Source organism: Cucurbita pepo, chromosome LG04 (assembly GCF_002806865.2).
Source record: "Cucurbita pepo subsp. pepo cultivar mu-cu-16 chromosome LG04, ASM280686v2, whole genome shotgun sequence".
Classification (NCBI taxonomy): Eukaryota; Viridiplantae; Streptophyta; class Magnoliopsida; order Cucurbitales; family Cucurbitaceae; genus Cucurbita; species Cucurbita pepo.
The window spans coordinates 2,479,828-2,501,702 of record NC_036641.1 but is presented as its reverse complement, the minus strand read 5'-3'; the positions used below and the strand labels follow the sequence as shown (position 1 = coordinate 2,501,702).

At 37.6% G+C, this 21,875-nt stretch overlaps 1 protein-coding gene and 1 pseudogene across 1 annotated transcript; both read left to right on the top strand.

Moving 5' to 3' along the window:
* The first annotated feature begins 11,968 nt into the window (after positions 1-11,968).
* Positions 11,969-14,959, top strand: LOC111793671 (heat shock cognate protein 80-like). Its single transcript, XM_023675661.1, has 3 exons — positions 11,969-12,177; positions 12,606-12,747; positions 12,842-14,959. The coding sequence occupies exons 1-3, from the start codon at positions 12,055-12,057 to the stop codon at positions 14,674-14,676; spliced, it is 2,100 nt and encodes a 699-aa protein (XP_023531429.1). The 5' UTR covers positions 11,969-12,054; the 3' UTR covers positions 14,677-14,959.
* Positions 14,960-15,103: 144 nt separating this feature from the next.
* On the top strand, positions 15,104-21,829 carry LOC111792717 (annotated as a pseudogene).
* The last annotated feature ends 46 nt before the right edge of the window (positions 21,830-21,875 follow it).

Sequence of the window (21,875 nt, the reverse complement as noted above, 5' to 3'; positions counted from 1 at the left end):
CCTCATGCATACATACATTATCAGAGTCTCAACCAAAACAGATTTAATACACATTTTGTATCTAGCTTTCCATAATCATCATATATTCGCAGTTTCTATAATAACACGCTAAGTCCGGCTAGCTAATTTCATAGGTGGTAGCATGCATGCTTGTTCCTAGCGGTTCCTACAAGTACTGCTCGTGAGAATCCAAATGGCTACTTACTTGGTTGACGCGTGCCTTCCCAAGCTCGAATTATTTGCCGGAAAAGATTCCAAAAATTCTGGAATTTTCTTGATAGGTCCTAATTCACATAAAAATAGGATCACAGTTGAAATCGGGGCGCAAAACAAGCAAACGGAGGTCAACGGAGGGAAAAAGATCACCCACGCGCCTGCACGCGCTCTGGAGGGTGTTTTACGCGCGGCTTTCTACGCGCGCGTGTCCACGCGCTTCTTTCTGTGCAGTCGCAGGTCGAGACGGGTCGGTTTGGATAGGTCGGAGCGGTCTCGGGCGGTACGGTTCGCGTGCGGAGCGCCGGTTCGGACTCGGGCCGACCCGGTTGCGCATGCCTGATGCATTTCTCCAGCCCGCGGTCGCCACGTGTCGGTCGTCGGTCCTACCGCGCTCCTCCGTACGGCGGCGACGCGTGGCGGCGATGCCTTCTCTCTCTTGCATTTTTTCCAAATTTTCCAGAAACCGTGAGTTTTGCGTTTTCGATCCATTTTCTTCCGATTTTCTTATCTTTCAATCCGTAATCCATATCAACAAAGTTTCTTCACGAAAGTTGTAGATCTCATATTCTACTCCTTCGAAAGAATTTCCTTAAATTTTTCTGATGATCATAGATTTTATTATTTGAGTTCAAATTCGGAGAAAAACACAAGTTCTTACCGAAAATCACGTTATCTTTAAACTCCGATTCGAACGTCGATCTTGGCCGCCTCCACTCCAGAACTTAAACAGATAGCGTTGTTGAGGGTAAGAGTCCAAGGATCAACACAAAACGTTGCTAGCACACGAAAATCTTGATGACTTCTCAATGTAGATACTCGTGGACTAACCTGAAGTTCTTGAACGTTTTGTCGAAATAGGAAGGTGTGATTCGTGAGAGCACCTTGCCTCGAACTATTTGACGGTTTAGATTGGGGACTCGGTTCTCTGGCGTCAGTTCTGACCCGATCTCCTATGGCGATTTGTCATCTCTCTTCTTCCTCTCTCCCAAACCCTACCTTCTTCTCCTTTCTCCATTCTCTCTCTTTTTCTTTTCTTTTCTCCCTCTTTCTTCTTGGAGCCCAAACAACTAGACCCCTTAGATAAGAGTAGGGGCAAAATGACCCTTTTGCCCCTATGTTGTTATTTTTATTTTTTAATTTATTTATCTAAAAATTCGGGTATTACAAAGACATTCTTGACTTAAACACTAATTCCAGAATAACTCTTGTTCCTATAGTGTTTTAGTTATCGCTATTTTGGTCAAGAATATACTAACTCTTAGTAATTCTTCGCAAGTGTGACCCACCAATTTCAGACCTCAGAAATCGGTCCCAACAACGCTATCGAATGAAAAAGCCAAAGTTGGGAATGGACCTAAGAAATCCTATCCATTTCTGGAGTTTGCGTTGTTCCGACTCCCATGTTACAACCCTCCGAATGGGTAGTTGCTCTAGGGCAACATGCAGGCGGAACATGGGAATCTCACGGTGCAACTTAGTGGTGGAGACCATAGGACGTGTTGACTTCCTTCTCCCACTTACTATAAATACTTTCTCAATTCACCTTGTTATTGACTCATGCAAATACCTTCCGAATGGAGGACGCTCCCAGGGCGACACGAGGCCGAGCATGAATCTCACTGTGTGAATTTTACAGAGAGCGTGAAGAGAAAACGATGTATCTTATACACCTTTTTCCTCCCACTAAGTATTTTAGATGGTTGGGTATACTCATTACTTAAGTATATTCCGGCTAATTAAATATAACTTAAGTCTAGGTGATTTTTCTAAATCTTAAATCACTTAAGCATGCTCATAAAACTGGGCTAACTAAGCTCAAGTACTGGTCCGATCTCCAGGTAGTAGGTGTTCCGTAAACCGTCAACTTAAGTACCTTCAGCCTTAGACAAGATCGTGCCAGGTGAGCTTTCTCGTAACCGCAATTTTATAAGACATCGACCCCTTTTAACTGTTAAAATTGATCGTGCTCGGTTCTTAACCCTTAGTGAGCATGCACTTATCTTTATTATAGATTTTAACGTCTACCTCATTTTATGACGTTGAAAATAACCTATAACATGCTTTATATAACAATTTATATAATCATCCATTCCATGCAATAATATAACAATTTATATCTATCACTCATGGAACCCTAAGACATGCATACTATACATTATAACACTTATAACATACTTGGAATGCATGAAACATGCTTAGCCTATGGTGGGATTTTAAATCTATATGACATACTTTATGCATATACATTTTCTATTTAATTAAAACATACATTCATAATGCATAATTAATTAAACACACTAAAGTGGGTTGGTTTTGGCATTTTAAAGCAAGCAATTAACTAAATTATTACATTAATAACTAAAAATAACTTGAGCCGCTCCCGACGATCACGAACTGGACCAACCAACCCTTAAAAACGTTCAATCGGTCCCCAACGACAGAAAAAACACCCGAACCGCCTCTTCCATCCTCTTCGGTTCAGCTTGCTTATCTCTTCCATTTTCGATCAATTACAACCTAAAGTGGACTCTAATGACTTTATAAAAATTACAGACCTTTCTTCATTTATTAAAGCCCATACACCTTAGGCTTATTACAATAATTGTATCAAATGGAAGCATAAAAAAAAAGCCAAAACCAAAACCATCCACTTTAGCAACCACAAATTTCATGCATGAAATGGTACCCACCATGATCAAATTAATGTAAATAAAGTGCCTAAAACTTGCTCTGATACCAATTGATGGTGTTAATATAACACATGCGGAAGCAATTTGGATCTTAGGCACTTTTAGAACATCAATTATTGTAAATGACTAGCATGTTCATAAGTATTAAAACTTAATGAGTTTAAATACTAACCTTTTGTAGTTCAAACTCCTTTTGCCTCACGAACCGATTTCGAACCACCACTAGTGTCTTCTCCACTATTCTCCGGCCTTAGAACGGGATTGTGGAATCCGGTGAGTGACTAAACTTGGGAGGGATTTTGTATACGTGAAAGAGAGTGCTTGTGAGAGGTTTTTCATCAAGATGAAGAATCCCTTCCAAGTATCATGATCACTCTATTTAAAGAGTCAAGTTTGCATGTTCATGCAAACTTGAGATCACCAAATCTTGACACTTAAAATTCCACTCAAATGTTTGGGATTATGTGGCAAGCATGCATGTTTGAGTTAACCAAATTTTGACACTCAAAATTCCACTCAAACTTGTGGGGTTTATTTGGCAAACATGCAAGTTTGGTTAAACCAAATTTTGACACCTCAAAATTCCACTAACATGATTTTTCCATTAGATGAAAGTCAACATTTTGACTTTCTTCATTTTAATTAGATGAAAGTCAACATTTTGACTTTCTTCATTTTAATTCAACAATTAATTTGAATAATGAATTTCAAATTAAAGTAACATTAAATAATTAATTAAACTATTTAATTAATATTTAATATTAATTCAAATGCCAATCCCAGTCAATTCCGACACATAATTGATTAAGATATTTAAATCTTATTTAAATATCTCAGATTCTCTCTTTTCGTTTAATTCGTAAATAAAATAAAATTGCGGTTAAATATATCGTATATATGTAACGCATATTCCCTAATTTGAATTCGAACACTTCGAACTCACTCGTCACACTGTTCTATGGTTTAGTCCGATATGAGCTAGCAGAGGGACCTAATGGACCTATAGATCATGGGCTCCAACGATTCAAGATTAACCGATTAAACTCATTAACCTGGTTAACCAACATTCGTTAACTACTAGGACACTCCACTATAGCCTAGTAGTTGCACTCCCCTCACTATAGATATATTTCTGTCCATCTGATATAACCATGATTAGTAAGTCGATCCTTCACAGGTTGTTCGTAACTAGAGCTGGGTCAATTTACCGTTTTACCCCTGAAGTTACTTCTTGTTCCTTATGTCTCACTGATCCTCTAATAAACAATTGGTTTGTGGTCCAACCAGTAAACCGAATCCCTCTCAGGCCAATGAGAGGGTGGGGCCCCTTGTTCAAGACCTGGAGTCAGTGCTTAAGGGAACTACCTTTCTTCTATCCCTAAAAGTGGGTAGGAGTGAATTCCGTCTTGCACCCCACGTCCCCAGCCATTCACCCAGTCTTACCCCTGAAATGGGAGGCCTGTTGAGTCGGCGAACTAGAGCCACTCTCACCCATGCAAATCTAAGGATAATTCCGAATAAACAGGAGTTCATGGTTAGCTCAGGATTAAAACCGAGTTACCTAGGTTATCGAATGAAAAGAAAATCAGTCTCAACAGTAAACGACTTTATAAAGTGAGAGTGGTTTTCTTCATGGTCCGATCTTATGCAATACTCATTGCATAGGACGCCCCCACTCACATGTCTCCACATGCACAATTTAGTGATCACATTGTTTATATCATATACAAAAGTGGGCCGCATCCATAGTATCCCCAGAATAAGGTACTCAGCCTTATCCTTATACTATAGATCATTTTGACTATATACTTGAACTTGATCCACTCTTATGTCTCTACATATAGTTCAAGAAATCATACTATAGCCAGAGTGTTCTTAGTTTATTGGATTTAGATTAATGATCGTAAAGTTCACTTTATTCATTAACAATTTTTTCTGAATAAACAACAATAATAACTTTATTGAAAATAGAATATATCTTTGTTTACAAACTATGAGTTTTAGGACATAAAACCCAACACTTTCTTAACCAAATTGCTTGGCACGAGCATGTTGTTGCTGCCACAAACTCTGCTTCTGTAGCTGAGAGTGTTATAATAGGTTGCTTCTTTGAAGACCAGTAAATAGCTCTTGAACTCATTATGAAAATACTTCCGAAGTACTTTTACGATCATCTATATCACCTGCATAGTCGCTATCTGTAAAGCCAACCATCCTCAAATCATCTTTTTTTTTTCTTTTTTTTGTAGAATACCCCCGAGATGTTTTTTTGTTGGAGCACTCCATGTAGCGACTTATCATACTAACCGCATACATGACTGGTCTTGTTCAAGTTAAGTACATCAAACTTCCCACAATTTGCTTGGAGTACCTATTATCAACCTCTTGCCCTTCAATATCCTTGTGTAACTTCAAACCCAATTCTGATGGAGTTCCAAATGTACGCCCATCCATTTTAAATCTTTTAAGCAACTCTTAAGCATATTTCTTCTGACATATAAAGTTACCGGCAGCAGTTTGAGTAACTTCTACTCCAAGAAAATATCGTCAAACCAAGATCTGTCATTTCAAATACCTTCATCATGCTCTTCTTAAAAAGTTCTAACATTTTTTTCATTATTACCAGTAAATATTAAATCATCAACATATAATCAAATAATGAGAATATTACCTCCCTTTTCAGTTTTCACATACAACGTATGTTCATATGGGCGTTTAGAGAATCCATCTTTTCAAAATGAGAATCAATGCGACTGTACCATGCTCTCGAAACTTGCTTCAAACCGTACAGAGCTTTCTTCAACTNCCTCCCTTTTCAGTTTTCACATACAACGTATGTTCATATGGGCGTTTAGAGAATCCATCTTTTCAAAATGAGAATCAATGCGACTGTACCATGCTCTCGAAACTTGCTTCAAACCGTACAGAGCTTTCTTCAACTTGTACACTTTTTCCTCTTTACCTTTTTGAACAAAACCTTCTGGTTGCTCCACATATACCTCTTCTTGAAGCTCTCCATGTAAGAAGGTCGATTTTACATCAAGTTGATAAATAGACCATGATTTTTTTGCTGCAATTGAAATTATAAGCCTTATAGTATCTTGACGTGCTACTAGTACAAATACCTCTTTATAATTAACTCCATACTTCTGCTTGTATTCTTTTGCAACTAAACATGCCTTGTACTTATCCACCTCACCATTTTCATTTAACTTGGTTTTGAAAACCCATTTTACTCCCATTGTTTTGTACCCTTAGGAAGATCAGTGAGCTCCCAAGTCTTATTCTTCTCTATGGATTTGATTTCATTCTCCATGGCTTCTCTCCATTTCTTCTCTTTTACGGCTTCTTCATAGACAATGGATCACTATCCATAAAGAAGGTAAAATAAGCACTATCACTTGAGTCATAGTCCATCTCATAAACAATCATTCAAGCTGGTCTCCTTCTTGTTCTTGGATTTCTTTAATTGTGATCATGATCTTCTTCTTCTACTGGATCTTGTTAAGCATGAGATGAGCTCTCTCCATTCTCATAGTGAGGCTGGATAGGGGCTTCAGCTTGTTCTTCTGCAAGATTTACGGGAATCTACTGATTCACAGTGATCATTTCTTCCCATGTCCAAGTCTTCTTTTCATCAAAGATTACATCACGGCTTACCACCACCTTCTTTGTTAAAGGATCATAGAGCTTGTACAATTTAGAATCTTCCTAAAGATTCTAAAGTGGTCTAATGCAGGCTTTTTTCCACTCCATGCTTCTTGTGGAGTCATATCTTTAACAGAGAAAGTAGGGCTTCGGTTGAGAATGTGAACAGACCACACAACAGCTTTTGGCCAGAATTCCTTCGAAACTTCTTCTTTATTTAGCAAACATCGAACCATGTTGAGAGTGGTTCTATTCTTCCTTTCAGCCACACCATTTTGTTGTGGTGTATATGCTGCTGTCAACTGCCTCCTTATGCGCTTCTCACAAAATTTCGTAAACTCGTTAGAGAAAAACTCTCCACTTCTGTTAGTTCTTAAAGCCTTCACTCTTCTTTCAGTTTTAGTCTTCATAGTAGCACAAAATTTCTTGAAGCAATCAAAGGCTTCTAATTTGGAATGAGTCCATGTTTTTCTACTTAAATCATCAATGAGAGTCATGAAATATTTCTTGTTACCACTTGATGCTGGAGAGATCGGACCACATATGTTTGAATGCACCAATTTCAAAATTGTTTGAGCTCCTCTCGATTTTCTAGAAGGAAATGAATCTCTTTCATGCTTTGCTACCGCGCAGCTCTCACAAATTTATGTTGGAGGAGTGATGTCTGGCAACCCAGTCACCATTTCTTTGAAGACAATTTAACCCTTTAAAATATAGATGACCATACCTAAAATGCCAAAGCCAGTTGGTATCTTCCTTCTGCACCATCAAATTTCTGGCAATGATATTTAACGTCAATGAATATAAGCGGTTAGTGGTCATCTGCATCTTAGCAATCGATCTTCTTCTGGAGTCATAAATCTCACGTTCATTATTTTGGAATGTGATCACATCNCTTCCCATGTCCAAGTCTTCTTTTCATCAAAGATTACATCACGGCTTACCACCACCTTCTTTGTTAAAGGATCATAGAGCTTGTACAATTTAGAATCTTCCTAAAGATTCTAAAGTGGTCTAATGCAGGCTTTTTTCCACTCCATGCTTCTTGTGGAGTCATATCTTTAACAGAGAAAGTAGGGCTTCGGTTGAGAATGTGAACAGACCACACAACAGCTTTTGGCCAGAATTCCTTCGAAACTTCTTCTTTATTTAGCAAACATCGAACCATGTTGAGAGTGGTTCTATTCTTCCTTTCAGCCACACCATTTTGTTGTGGTGTATATGCTGCTGTCAACTGCCTCCTTATGCGCTTCTCACAAAATTTCGTAAACTCGTTAGAGAAAAACTCTCCACTTCTGTTAGTTCTTAAAGCCTTCACTCTTCTTTCAGTTTTAGTCTTCATAGTAGCACAAAATTTCTTGAAGCAATCAAAGGCTTCTAATTTGGAATGAGTCCATGTTTTTCTACTTAAATCATCAATGAGAGTCATGAAATATTTCTTGTTACCACTTGATGCTGGAGAGATCGGACCACATATGTTTGAATGCACCAATTTCAAAATTGTTTGAGCTCCTCTCGATTTTCTAGAAGGAAATGAATCTCTTTCATGCTTTGCTACCGCGCAGCTCTCACAAATTTATGTTGGAGGAGTGATGTCTGGCAACCCAGTCACCATTTCTTTGAAGACAATTTAACCCTTTAAAATATAGATGACCATACCTAAAATGCCAAAGCCAGTTGGTATCTTCCTTCTGCACCATCAAATTTCTGGCAATGATATTTAACGTCAATGAATATAAGCGGTTAGTGGTCATCTGCATCTTAGCAATCGATCTTCTTCTGGAGTCATAAATCTCACGTTCATTATTTTGGAATGTGATCACATCCCCCTTTTCTTGCAATTGACCGATACTAAGCAAGTTGACCTTCAAATCAGGAATGTAAAACACAGAAATCGACTCTACGAAGCCATTTCTAGTCTTGATATCTACTGTTTTTTTCCCATCACTTGGACGGTTGCATTGTTGTCAAGATAAACAGTAGTACGAAAATATTCATCCATAATTGAAAAGAATTCCTTACAACCTGTCATATGGTTGCTGCATCTAGAGTCTACGACCCACACACCTTGATCTGCAACCTTCATAGCATGGGATGACATTAACAATGTTTCTTCTTCTCTTTTCACCATAAAGTTGGATTGATTTCTTTTCTTGTTTTGGAGCCTCATATAATATTCATTCTTGAAAGCGTTCACATCTGTAGCATTCCACCTGAGACTTGTCAAAATGTCTCTTGCCTTTGTTGTCATAATCGTCTCTGACTAGATCTGCTGACCTGCCAACATCTCCACTTTTTTTTTACTGCTTCTTCCACGACCTCTGCCTCTTCTTTGTCCTCTACCTCTAGAGCTTGAAGTTTCACCTGGTGTGGATATCTTTAAGGTTGTCATCTCCTCTATTGCACTCGTGCGATTAAGCTTCTGCTCATGCACGAGCAAGGAGCTTTGAAGTTCATCTATTTGCATCTCTTCGACATTGTTTGCTTCTTCAATAGAACATATAATGTAATCGAACTTTGGAGTTAGAGATCGCAAAATCTTTTCTACAACCGCAACATCCGTGATTGAATTACCATGCATCCTCATTTTACTTGCAAGACTCATAACCTTGTCAATATAATCATTCACCGTTTCTCTCTTTTGCATTTGGAGAATTTCAAAGTCTATTCTAACTGCTTGAAGTTAACATGCTTTACTCTCGTTAAGCCTCGATACTGTTAGGTTATGGAGCCTACTGCTTATTTATAGCTTAGTCAACGGATGTACATAGTAAAACTATATTTGGTAAATGACGAAATTGTCATAAATAGTAAATCTATATGTATGGTAAAAAGTTATATTTGGTAAAAGCTATATATATGATAGATAGGTATATATAGTAGATGATTATATATGGTAAAGCTATATATAGTAAGCTAAACCATATATATATATAGGTTTGAAAATATACTTTCTATATTCTCTATATTCTTTCTTCCGGTACATACTTTCTATAGTCTCTGTATTCTCTCTTACGGTACATACTTGGAGTCATCAATACAAATCTTTTAGCCAATATTCTCCTTGCATTTTCTTTATCATGTTCTTTATGTTTATTTAGATAGAATGTGTGCGTTGTTGTGCTATCCTAATAGATACTTCCTCCTCATTGAATCCCAAATTTTCTTGGATGTCTTCTTCTGAAACATCGTTTCCAAGATAATCCGATCAATGGACTGGAATAAGTAGTTCTTGACCTCAGGTCCTTCAACTTCGATGCTGCCAACCGTTGTTGTTGAACAGCTAGAGTACCTTGCCTTCATTTGGCTCTACATAACCCGTCTCCACCATATCAAAGAACTCCTTTGATCTGAGAAAAATTTCCATCAACATCGCCCAATGATCATAGTGACCATCAAATTTCGGGATGGCAGGCTGAACATAGTTATCAACTTGTCTTTCTGTTGTCATTCTTGCTGCAAGATCGCTCTGATACCAGTTGTTAGTGATAACAGAGAAATTTGGTAGAATTCTTTGAGAGAAAATAACTTTGTATAACTACGAAGGATTGCTTAATTGATTTTCTACCTCTTCCAAATGCCAACATACATATGTAGAGAGGTAATTTGGGACATTCCCCAATACCATTCACTATCCAAAATACCATTCATTATCCAAAAGACATGCACCTAATTAATTATGAACTAAAGAACCTACCTGTATCTATTCAAACATGTCCTTATACATGTATCTATACATGTATCTACAAGTGACTAGAAGAATGAAACTACCTGTACAGATGATTCTCTTGAAACTCTCCCTCTCCAATACCTTTGGGATTGATTTTCTTTCAAGAGGCTACCACAACTACCTATACAGATGATTCTCTCGAAACTCTCCTTCTCCAGTACCGTTGGGATTTTCTTTCCAAAGGCTACCACAAGCCTTAACTTTCTCCACTACCTTTGGATTTTATGGTAAGAGACTCCCACAAGCCCACAAGCCCTCAAGCCCTCCAATACTTTAGAGATTTCAAGAGTCTATCACAAGCCTTAACTTTCTCCCCTCCCTTTGGATTTTATTTATTTTAAGACTCCTACAACCCTAGCCTCTCCTTCTCTAATACCTTTGTGATTTTCTTCGAGAGGCTACCACAAGCCTTAACTTTCTCCAATCCTTTTGGATTTTATTTTAAGAAACTTGAACCAAGTCCTAGCCTGGTTCGAGTCATAATAAGGAAGATTTTGTGGATATAAAGAATGTTGAAATACTTCAAAAAGTCTTGCCTAAGGTTTCTACAAAGGAGAGTTCTTGCTCTCCTATTTATTATTTTGTTTTAATTCTTAATAAAATAAAAACGAACCACAATTCTATTCTTTTGCTATGGATGAAGAGTTCATTCCCTTTACATCATACATCATTCAATTATCTAACTTCAACTGTAAGATCTCAACAAAACCTATGTGAGCTCATGACATCAATTTCAACTTTAAATTTACAAAATTATTTAAACATTAAGTTACTCAATTTTATTAAATATTTAATAAATTTCTAATCTTTGAGGTAAGTCTAGAGGACAATTTTTTTTTTCTCTCGCTCAATTTGAGTAAACTTCAAGGTTTATTTATTTATTTATTATTATCTATTTCTTTATTTATTATTATTATTCTTTTGTTTGGCAAGAATTGCTTAGACTTTGAGAATGGTTGGTTAATAAAGTTTTCTTTTTTTTCTTTTTTTTTTAATTAATTGATTAATTAAATTGTGAACTTATTTTATTTATTTATTTATTTTATCTGTCGTTATACATCAGAATTTATTAACAGGATGACACGATCACAATAGCACTATTCATGTGTTCACGAGAGAGAACTAAAGATTATTCTACGAAAAGGTTTTCAGGATCAGTAAGTAACATATAACAAGATAAACTCTACGTGCCAAGTCCCTTAAAACTCAATAAAAGTTAACATCCAAGTTTAAAGTCACAATGAAGAGCCTAGTGGACTACTTATTGAGTTTATACTCACTCCATATTTACTAATTTTTTCAGTTACGTGGAGCTAGTCGTGAATGGAAGCCGACTTTGGAGCAAGGACCATAAATTAACCTTCCTCTTTAATTTAGTATATTATGAGTTTTTATTAATTCACAATTTTCTGAACTTCAATAATAATAATAAAAATAATTAATAATAAAAGGAATCCTCACAGCCTTGTTTGGCTGCGGGTTTTCAATGCCTGGGCTTCGGATTGTCTTGTCCCTGTCCTGAAATAGGCTTTCCCAAACCCCATTTTCTCGAATTTTTCCTTAAAGCCACGCAAGGAATAATCATACTAATAATAATACTTTAAAATTAAAAAAAAAAAAAAAATCATACTCGTGGAAGGTTCCAGAAACCCTAGTAAACCCTTTATAAACTTGCGGTTCCTCCGTAGATCTTGACTTCTACTTGCAAGCCTCCATTTCCATTTTCCTACATTGCTGTTCTTCGATCGGTTCAGTTTATCGTCTCTTACAATGGCGGATACTGAAACGTTTGCATTCCAGGCCGAGATTAATCAGCTCCTCAGTCTGATTATCAACACCTTTTACAGCAACAAGGAGATCTTCCTTCGTGAACTTATCAGCAATTCTTCCGACGTAAATCTCATTATCTTTTCTTTTCTTTCGTTTTAATTTTGATATTCATTCTTTTTACTGTTCTGAAGGAGATTTTGCGTGTATAGTATGAAATTTGATTCGTATTCTGGATTTCCTTGGTTTCATTTCGATTATAGACACGCTCGTCGGATTTTTAGTGATGTGCTTTTTAATTGAACGATTGTTTTTCCGATTTTTCCTGCATCATTGACATCTTACTATTTCTAATTTTCCTGGCTACGTAACGAATTATATTTGAAGCCTTGTTGGGTAGTTGAATGATTTCTTTCATTTTTCCATAACGAAAGCACGTTTTCTTGCGTAAAGGGTGCTGAATGATTTTAGATTCATGTATTATCTAGGATAATGAAGACAGAAATTTCCCCAATTATTATTGTTGTAATTTACGATCTGGAATTTTATTTCAGGCTCTTGATAAGATCCGATTTGAGAGCTTGACTGACAAGAGTAAGCTAGATGCTCAGCCTGAGCTCTTTATCCACATCATTCCTGATAAGGCAAACAATACATTGACGATTATTGACAGCGGTATTGGGATGACCAAGGCTGGTGAGTGATTGCATTCTACAGCTTATATTTAGAGTTGTCATTTTAATTTTTCATATGATATAAACTCATTTCTGGAGCATGTCTATGTTATTAGATTTGGTGAACAATCTTGGTACCATTGCAAGATCTGGGACCAAGGAATTCATGGAAGCCATTGCAGCTGGTGCTGATGTGAGCATGATTGGACAGTTTGGAGTTGGTTTCTACTCTGCCTACCTTGTGGCTGAAAAGGTCATTGTTACCACTAAACACAATGATGATGAGCAGTATGTATGGGAGTCCCAAGCTGGGGGTTCGTTCACAGTCACCAGGGACACATCTGGCGAGAATCTTGGCCGAGGTACTAAGATTACCCTGCACCTTAAGGAAGACCAGCTTGAATATCTTGAGGAGCGTCGTCTCAAGGACTTGATCAAGAAGCATTCTGAGTTTATTAGCTACCCAATTTCTCTCTGGGTTGAGAAGACCACTGAGAAGGAAATCTCTGATGATGAGGATGAGGATGAGAAGAAGGACGAGGAAGGCAAGGTTGAGGAAGTTGATGAGGAGAAGGAGAAGGAAGAAAAGAAGAAGAAGAAGATCAAGGAAGTTTCTCACGAGTGGTCCTTGGTGAACAAACAGAAGCCTATCTGGATGAGGAAGCCAGAAGAGATTACGAAGGAAGAGTATGCTGCTTTCTACAAGAGCCTTACCAATGACTGGGAGGAGCACCTTGCTGTTAAGCACTTCTCTGTCGAAGGTCAATTGGAATTCAAGGCCATCCTCTTTGTTCCCAAGAGGGCTCCTTTTGATCTATTTGACACAAAGAAGAAGCCGAATAACATTAAGTTGTATGTCCGCCGTGTCTTCATCATGGACAACTGCGAGGAGTTGATTCCTGAATACCTTGGCTTTGTTAAGGGAATTGTTGATTCTGAGGATCTTCCTCTTAACATTTCTAGAGAAATGTTGCAACAGAACAAGATCTTGAAGGTCATCCGCAAGAACTTGGTGAAGAAGTGCCTTGAGCTCTTCTTTGAGATCGCTGAGAACAAAGAAGACTACAACAAGTTTTACGAGGCCTTCTCCAAGAACTTGAAGCTCGGTATCCATGAAGATTCCCAGAACAGGCCTAAGATTGCTGAACTTCTCCGTTTCCACTCGACCAAGAGTGGTGATGAGTTGACCAGCCTGAAGGATTATGTGACCAGAATGAAGGAGGGCCAGGAGGACATCTTCTACATCACTGGTGAAAGCAAGAAGGCTGTGGAGAACTCTCCTTTCCTCGAAAAGCTGAAGAAGAAGGGTTACGAAGTTCTGTTCATGGTTGATGCTATTGACGAGTATGCAGTTGGTCAGCTGAAGGAATTTGAAGGCAAAAAGCTCGTATCAGCAACCAAGGAAGGTCTGAAACTGGATGAGAGCGAAGATGAAAAGAAGAAGAAGGAAGCTTTGAAGGAGAAGTTTGAGGGGCTTTGCAAGGTGATAAAGGATGTTTTGGGCGACAGAGTTGAGAAGGTGGTTGTCAGTGACCGTGTCGTGGATTCTCCCTGCTGTTTGGTAACTGGTGAATATGGATGGACAGCCAACATGGAAAGAATCATGAAGGCTCAAGCACTGAAGGACAACAGCATGGCTGGTTACATGTCTAGCAAGAAGACAATGGAAATCAACCCCGAGAACCCCATCATGGAAGAACTGAGGAAGAGGGCGGATGTTGACAAGAACGACAAATCCATCAAGGACCTCGTTCTCCTCCTCTTCGAGACTTCCCTCCTCACTTCCGGCTTCAGCCTGGACGACCCAAACACCTTCGGAAACAGAATCCACAGGATGTTGAAGCTTGGATTGAGCATCGATGAGGAAGCTGGAGAAGCCGATGCTGACATGCCTCCTCTTGAGGATGCGGACGCCGATGCAGAGGGCAGCAAGATGGAGGAAGTGGATTAATTTTGATGTCTCTAGTAGCGAAGCCCCGGTAACATCTTTNATTTTTTTTTTTTTTTTTTTTTTTTTTTTTCCCTTCCCGTATGTTATGTTTTCAGTTAGTAGTTTATTACAATATATATATTTTGGCTGCCGTTTAGGTTAGTGTCTGCGCTGCGCTATCTGATGCCTTTTGGTTGTACTGATTTAGGTTGCGGACTCTCTTTGTCTCATTTTGTCATGATTTGATTTTTGACGCAACTCCTTAAGTAATACCATATTTCACCCAAAATGTCTTCATCTTTCATTTAATATCTTCCTTAGCTTGCTTAACTTTGTGCCTGTGAATTTTAGAATGTATATTTGAGCACAACTAAATTCATCCCAAGTTGAAGTGAAACACTGTCCCTCATAGATCCCAAGTCGCGAGTAAGCATTGGATTGTGCAGTAATGGTTTATTCTCTAATATTATTAAACAATATAGGATTGGAAACGCAAATTTCAGTGCCGGAGGGGATTTGGAATGGGTATGTGTGCATCTCTATAATCCTCCTCACTATTAAATATATTCATAAAGAAGTCTCAACTCACTGAGATACTTTTAGATATTAGTACTGTATTGAGTTGGAACCTGATCTGATGAATATATAGAAATGAGTGATCTGATGAATATATAGAAATGAATCCTTTAGATGGGCTTCTTAACTTTCTTTTTAGTGGTTGAAAGCCACGTGTATGAGTTCATTCTTGGAGAATGATTTATCATCATATAACGTACAAACCGAATTAAAAATAATTCATGTGACATGCAATCCTAATATGATTTAATAATACGTATTTACATATTCAAAATATTAGTATACTAATATGGTACTATTGATCTAATAATTATTACTAAACATAAATAATAATTTTTAAAACAGGATCAATTCAAGGCATTAAACCTAAAATGTTGGTTTATGTTGAGGTTGAATTAAAAGCATATACGAGGAATTGACGATATTGATTTTAATTATGTCAACAAGGGTTTTGAATAGGGCAGTGTGATCTGAGTTGGGTTGGAATTGTTCTATCTGAGTTGGGTTGGAATGGTTCTATCTGAGTTGGGTTGGAATGGTGTAGTTGATAACTTGCTGTATCACAGTTGAAGTTGATAACTTGCTGTATCACAGTTGAAGTTGATAACTTGCTGTATCACAGTTGAAGTTGATAACTTGGTTTAAAATAAAATGTTGCAATAGGTTAAAAGCCATAAAGCTATAAACTAAAAGGTGTAACCTATGAAGCTATAAACTCCAAACCCAGATTTCCCACGCCCGAAAGAGGAGAGTTTAGGTAATCAAATTCAGTATATAAGCCCCATATTTTCAGCACATACGAGTTTAGTGTAGGTGTTGGTAGATACTACCGCACCGCCTCCCCTCCCCTCCCGAAGGCTATCATAAAGCCTACAATAACCCAACCACTCCCAAAATACAGCCCAAATTTCAGGCCCAAGTGCATAATACTCGCGCACCCCCTGCCCGCCCGTCGGTTAACTCTTTTCTCTTCTCACCTTCCGCTCCCTCTTTCTTCCGATTTCCCCCACCTATTCTCGTTGGACTCCTCTCCCAACTCAATTTAATAATCTTACATTCTTTCACATTTACAACCGTTCTCTTCAATTACCCTTGCGGCATCATGTTCAAAAAGTGAGCTCTCTCCCATTTCCAATATTCCTCCTTATTCGACTATGATTTCATGTTTTTGTTCAATGATCCTGGAACAATATTTCTGGGTTTTGTTTATTGGGGTTCAAAATTACCAGGAAATGGTTGGATTTCTTCATTTCTTATCTTATTTTCTTGTTACTGCTCTCTCGATTCTGCTTCAATGCTTTCTTCTTTCTCGTTTCAATGGNTTTTTTTTTTTTTTTTTTTTTTTTTTTTTTTTTTTTTTACTTCTGTTTCCTATTTTATTGTGTTTTTCGGCAGCTGTGGATGAACTGTTGTGTCTGAATTTCAACATTTTGGAAATATTGACACATGCGATTTATGAATTTGAACTCTCTTAGTTCAATTTTTGGAGTGGTGTTGTTTCTATAAATCCTTCGAATTTCTGATTCATTTTAGGTTTTCTACCGAAGAAGTGTCTGCTCAGAATCAAGTGAAGGCATCGGTAGAACGGAGAATTCGACAAAGTATAGCAGAAGAAGTGAGTATTAGCTTAGGTATTTGAATCTCATAATCATATTAACGAGATTGAAATTGATGCCATCATCTATTTGATGTCTTCTTATTGCAGTATCCAGGACTAGAAATCTGAGGCTCATATTATTTGTTCTGCTGGCCTCTATTTATTTGTTCTGTTTATGTTAATGAACATATGAGGCTCATATTGGACGTTTTTGGAATACTCTTATAGTCAGAACCATCTCAATCTGATTGTTGTGAACAATGTGCCACTCTTTTTTAATATCCGTGATGGCCCCTACATGCCTACCCTAAGGTTGCTTCACCAATGTAATGTTTTCTTTCTCTCAGGGCTACATTTGATCTTTTTAGTAACATCTATTTAATATTCTCTTCTCAATCCTTTGAACTCTCCTCTCATTTGAGTGGTATTCCTTTAATGGCTAATTTGCATAATTTGTGATAAGTCAACCCTAATCCAACGATCCAAGCTTTTGTTGAAGCAAGAACCATCAAAGAAATCAACACTTCCTTATACAAAATTTGGATCAACCAAGATATAAGGCTAGAATTAGATTACCTCTTAAGATCAAAGATCTAAAAGGAAGATTTGGAACCTTGTTCTAAATTGAGTCACTTCACAATCGAACTTGATCAAGGCTTGATTGAATGACTTAGATGCAATCTATCACAAGAATTGCTTGAAACTTAGAAATGACATCGATGATGCTCAAATTCTAAGGGTGAAAGTCTCAATTTGAGATCTTGATTTCATTCATCACAAATCTGATTTTTACCTAGTATTTTGTGGGTATTTATAGTCTATCCATAAAATAAATATTCCACTCTTCAAATGCGTTAGTGGCCATGATTGGTGAGTTAGTCCCACTACCCTTTAAATCTCCACAAAAATAAAATAAATGTTATGACCACTTTGACAAGTAAATTCCCACCCTTTTTCCCACTACAAGAAATTATGGAATTAAAATAATAAATAAAGTTTTCTAACAAATTATCCATCGAAGGCTAGTTATGGCAACATCACCCGCTACTTTAACTGTGCACATATTCACTTCCGAAGCTCTAAACGGTTCTTTCTCAATCGAATCAGCTTGTAACACATGAAATAACGATTGAACTGAGTCTATCCAATTTTGTAGATAAAGAATGAATGCTTGTTGAATCTTCTTGGCCTTGGATCGTGTAATAAGTCCAGTTGGAACATTTGGAACACCGTGATCCTTATCAATTTGGAAGGAGACAAGGATGCGTTTCGTATGATTTGTGGAATGGTGAAAATGATTTCAGCCAACTAAAAACACTTTTCATAGTTACATAGTTTGAAGTGATTTTGAAAATTCTAAGAAAAAGATAAATTATCTATGGTCCTTTTAGAAGTTAGCTAACTTTTCATTCGTCATTCTTATCGGTTGGAGATGGGGCGGTGAAGCCACAGTATGTTTGTAGAATGAAAGTACAACCTTTGTGGTGTATTTGGATTGAAAGGGATTAGGCGGAGACATGGAAAGGGAGCCAAGCCAAGTCTTATTGGGGGTATTTTGACCTCTCTTGGCCTCGGTTCGGGGGATACTTTATTTCTCTTACCATCTTCATGTTCCTACATTGTTTATACTTTTCACACCTAAGTAGATTTCCCATAGTTCATTTTTTTCAAAAAGTTCATTTTTATTTCCTGAATGGAAGATTGAAGTGTGGTTTATGCCACTTGAGGCATAGATCCCTTGTTCCTCTTTCTATGCTCTTCTTGTCACATATGCTGTGACCATGACTAGATTAGTAGGTAAAGAAAGTAGCTCAACATTGTAAAACGCTTCTATGGGATATGTTCATCCAAGCAAGACACCTTCCGTTTCTTAATGCTGGCAGTTTGAAGGCTCAGCCCTCGGATGAATTTTCTCGAAAATGTGGTTGTCTTTGGCATGCATGATATTATATTTTGGGCTGTTTTTATTGAATATTTTGTTAGGATTAGAGTGAGATCTTACTAGGGGACAATAGAGCTCATTTGGCTTTTTTCATCTAAGCTTTATAGAGAATTTTGTTGCATTTGGTCCCAACAATTGAGGATACGAACTCCTAAAGGGAGTGAGAAGGAAACAAAACACCTAAGTAAAGAACAGAAGTCCAAATATTATAAGAGACTAAGATAAAACATCGAAGAACAAACGACACAGATTGCAACACAACAACAGGCCGAAGCAACCTAAAATCGGCCTTTTGAACTGCAAAAGCTGCATCTCACAGTGAAAGCTGAAAATTCGAGGTCTCAACACGACTCCAACCCCTAAGCCCCAAACTCCAATATAAAAGTTTTAAGCATTTTTTATAGGTTGCTATTATCGTTCCTGAGCCACAATGTTGCTGATTAGTTGGCTTCTCATCTCTGTTTCTCATGTGTATTGGCCTTACAAATACCTTGATCTTGTTCAAGCAATCCTTTCCGAAACTCCAATCTACTATGCCCTCTTATTGGATTTGAAATCTTCACCTAGGCAATCTTGGTTAGTGTACATTATATAAGGATTTCATTTTCATGGGAGGGTATGGATTCAAGAAGCTATGGCTTAGCACACGCAGTAGATGATAATTTTGGACTTTACTTTTGCCCAAGGAATAGAGTCTGAGGATGACAGAGATAAAGGAGTTTCGATGTTTAGATAAGTTCCTCAAAAATTCGATTGAGCTGTGAACTGTTAAGTCAACATTTCAAAGACTGAAAGATAACTTGTTGCCAAGTTTTCATCATAGCATAGTCAAATTTTTTTGTTTTTGTACGACAACAAAAACCAAAGCCAAGAGCCAATCTCAGACTTGGTTGTGTGGTCCAATGTGTTTTTTATGGCTGTCTGTCAAATGGTCGTTTTCTAATTATCAACTCGGTGTTATTTTTTTGGATTTTGGTTTAATTTCGTAGCTTAGCTGGTTGAGGACTCGTATTGTGAGCTTGTTTTTTGTATGCCCTTGTATATACTTCGCTCTTCTCAATGAAAGCTCGGTTTCTTTAAACAAGTTGTTTATTGCCAACAAATGCAGCCTGGTAATCAAAGATCCTAATAGGGTGTAATTTCTAGACTCTTTCAAAGAATACTTTAGCAACAAACTTGGAATTGAGTCTCTACCTCGGTGGTTTCATTACCCACTGTGATACAAATTCTCAATCCAATGATTCAAGCTTTTGTTAAAGCAAAAACCCTTGAATCAAAGAAATTATCACCTCCTTATTGAGTCACTTCACAATCGAACTTGATCAAGGCTTGATTGAATGGCTCGGATGTAATGTATTACAAGAATTGTTTGAAACTTAGAAATGACAAAGATGATGCTCAAATTTCTAAGCGTGAAAGTCACACCTTGAGCTCAATTTCATTAATAAAAAATTTGCCTTTTACCTACTAATCTGTGGGTATTTATAGTCTCTCCGCGAAAGAAACTTCTAACTCTTCAAATACCCACTAGTTTAGTGGCCATGATTGCTAAGTTACTCCTCACTACCCTTAAAATGTCCATTAAAAAAGAAGTTAGGACCATTTTGACAAGTAACGTTCCACCATTTTGCCCTTATTGTGGCCATGATTAGTAACTTTTTGGTTGGAATATTTGGAACACCATGATCCTTATTGTGGTCTATTCGAGGAGAAGGGATATTTGGATTTGGAATCCTAATTCATACAAGGGCTTCTCTTGTTGATCTCTCTTCCAAACCCTCTGCTCTCCTTCTCCTTGTTAGTGGCTTCAGTTTGCTTCCTTTTGGGAGGTTAAAATCCTTTAAGTGAAGTTCTTTGCTCGCCAAGTTTACCAGGATCGTTTACGGCAACATTCTCCTTTTGTCTTGTGCTCGCAATAGTATGATCCTTGCCGGTGGTAAGCGAAGGATCTAAAACATTTCTTGTGGACTGTTTGCTCACTTACTCTCTTTGAAGTCAGTGCTTTAGCATGTTTGGGGTTGTTGTGGTGCGTAACAAGGGCTTTCACTCTATGAATTAGTAGATCCTTATGAACTGTTCCTTTCAGGATAAGGGTAGACCGATGTGAGTTCGGTTCAAGAGGAATGGTAGAACTTTTCGAGGGGTCGAGAGATCTTTGTAGGAGCTATTTGTGTTACTACATTCGTTCCAGAATATGATATGTATCCATCCACTTGGTCTGCAGATCCTAATATCATGAAGAAATTGCAGGTAGACAGAGGTGCTATAAAGTTCGTCCTTGCTGGAGCTAACATAATACATCCCCTGGGGGTGCGTTGGATGATGCAGTCGAATCCGACACACCTGTGGTAAACTTTTTTTGCACTCTTATCCACCGACTCGAATTCTTCATTGGTGATACAGTTAGTGTCTGTTGGGTTTAGTAGATTTTAAGGTTGTTGTTTGATGAATACATTCTGATACAGAACCAAACATTTTCAGGCAATAATGGCAGAAGGTAAGGAACATGCTCTTGCCATTGGCTTCACTAAGATGTCAGCAAAGGAAATGTGAGACCCTAAAACCTATTTGATAATTAATTTGTTTAGCGTTTCAAAATTAAGCTTATAATGTCCCGCTGTCGCGGTGTCGATATAGCCACAGTTTTATATATATGCTTTAAGCTTAAGAAAATGACTGGTGTGTAATTTGCAGAAAGGCGATAAACAAAGGGATCGGTGTGGACAATATGCATTACCTTAACGACGGTCTATGGAAGGTACGTCATAGTTCACTCCCACGTTTCTTCGTCTCAAATGAAAATATCTTATTTCGACTGCAGATGGAACGATTGTGATTCGAGGATTTGTTCGTTCTTTGCACGTTTTTGAGTTACTTTTATGTCTCCATATTTATATGCTTATTGAGGAACCAATTTCAGAGTTGTAGTTAATATCCTTTTGCAGTTTCTTGTGAATGTTGTATCCATAAGCCCTATTTCTTGGTGTTTTATTGATGTTTTCCTCCCATTTTCATGAGGTCCCTTTCCATGGGGAATGAGATTTAATATGTAGCTCGAATGAAGATACATGAGCAAGTTTGTTTAATAAAAATATTTCGAACAAA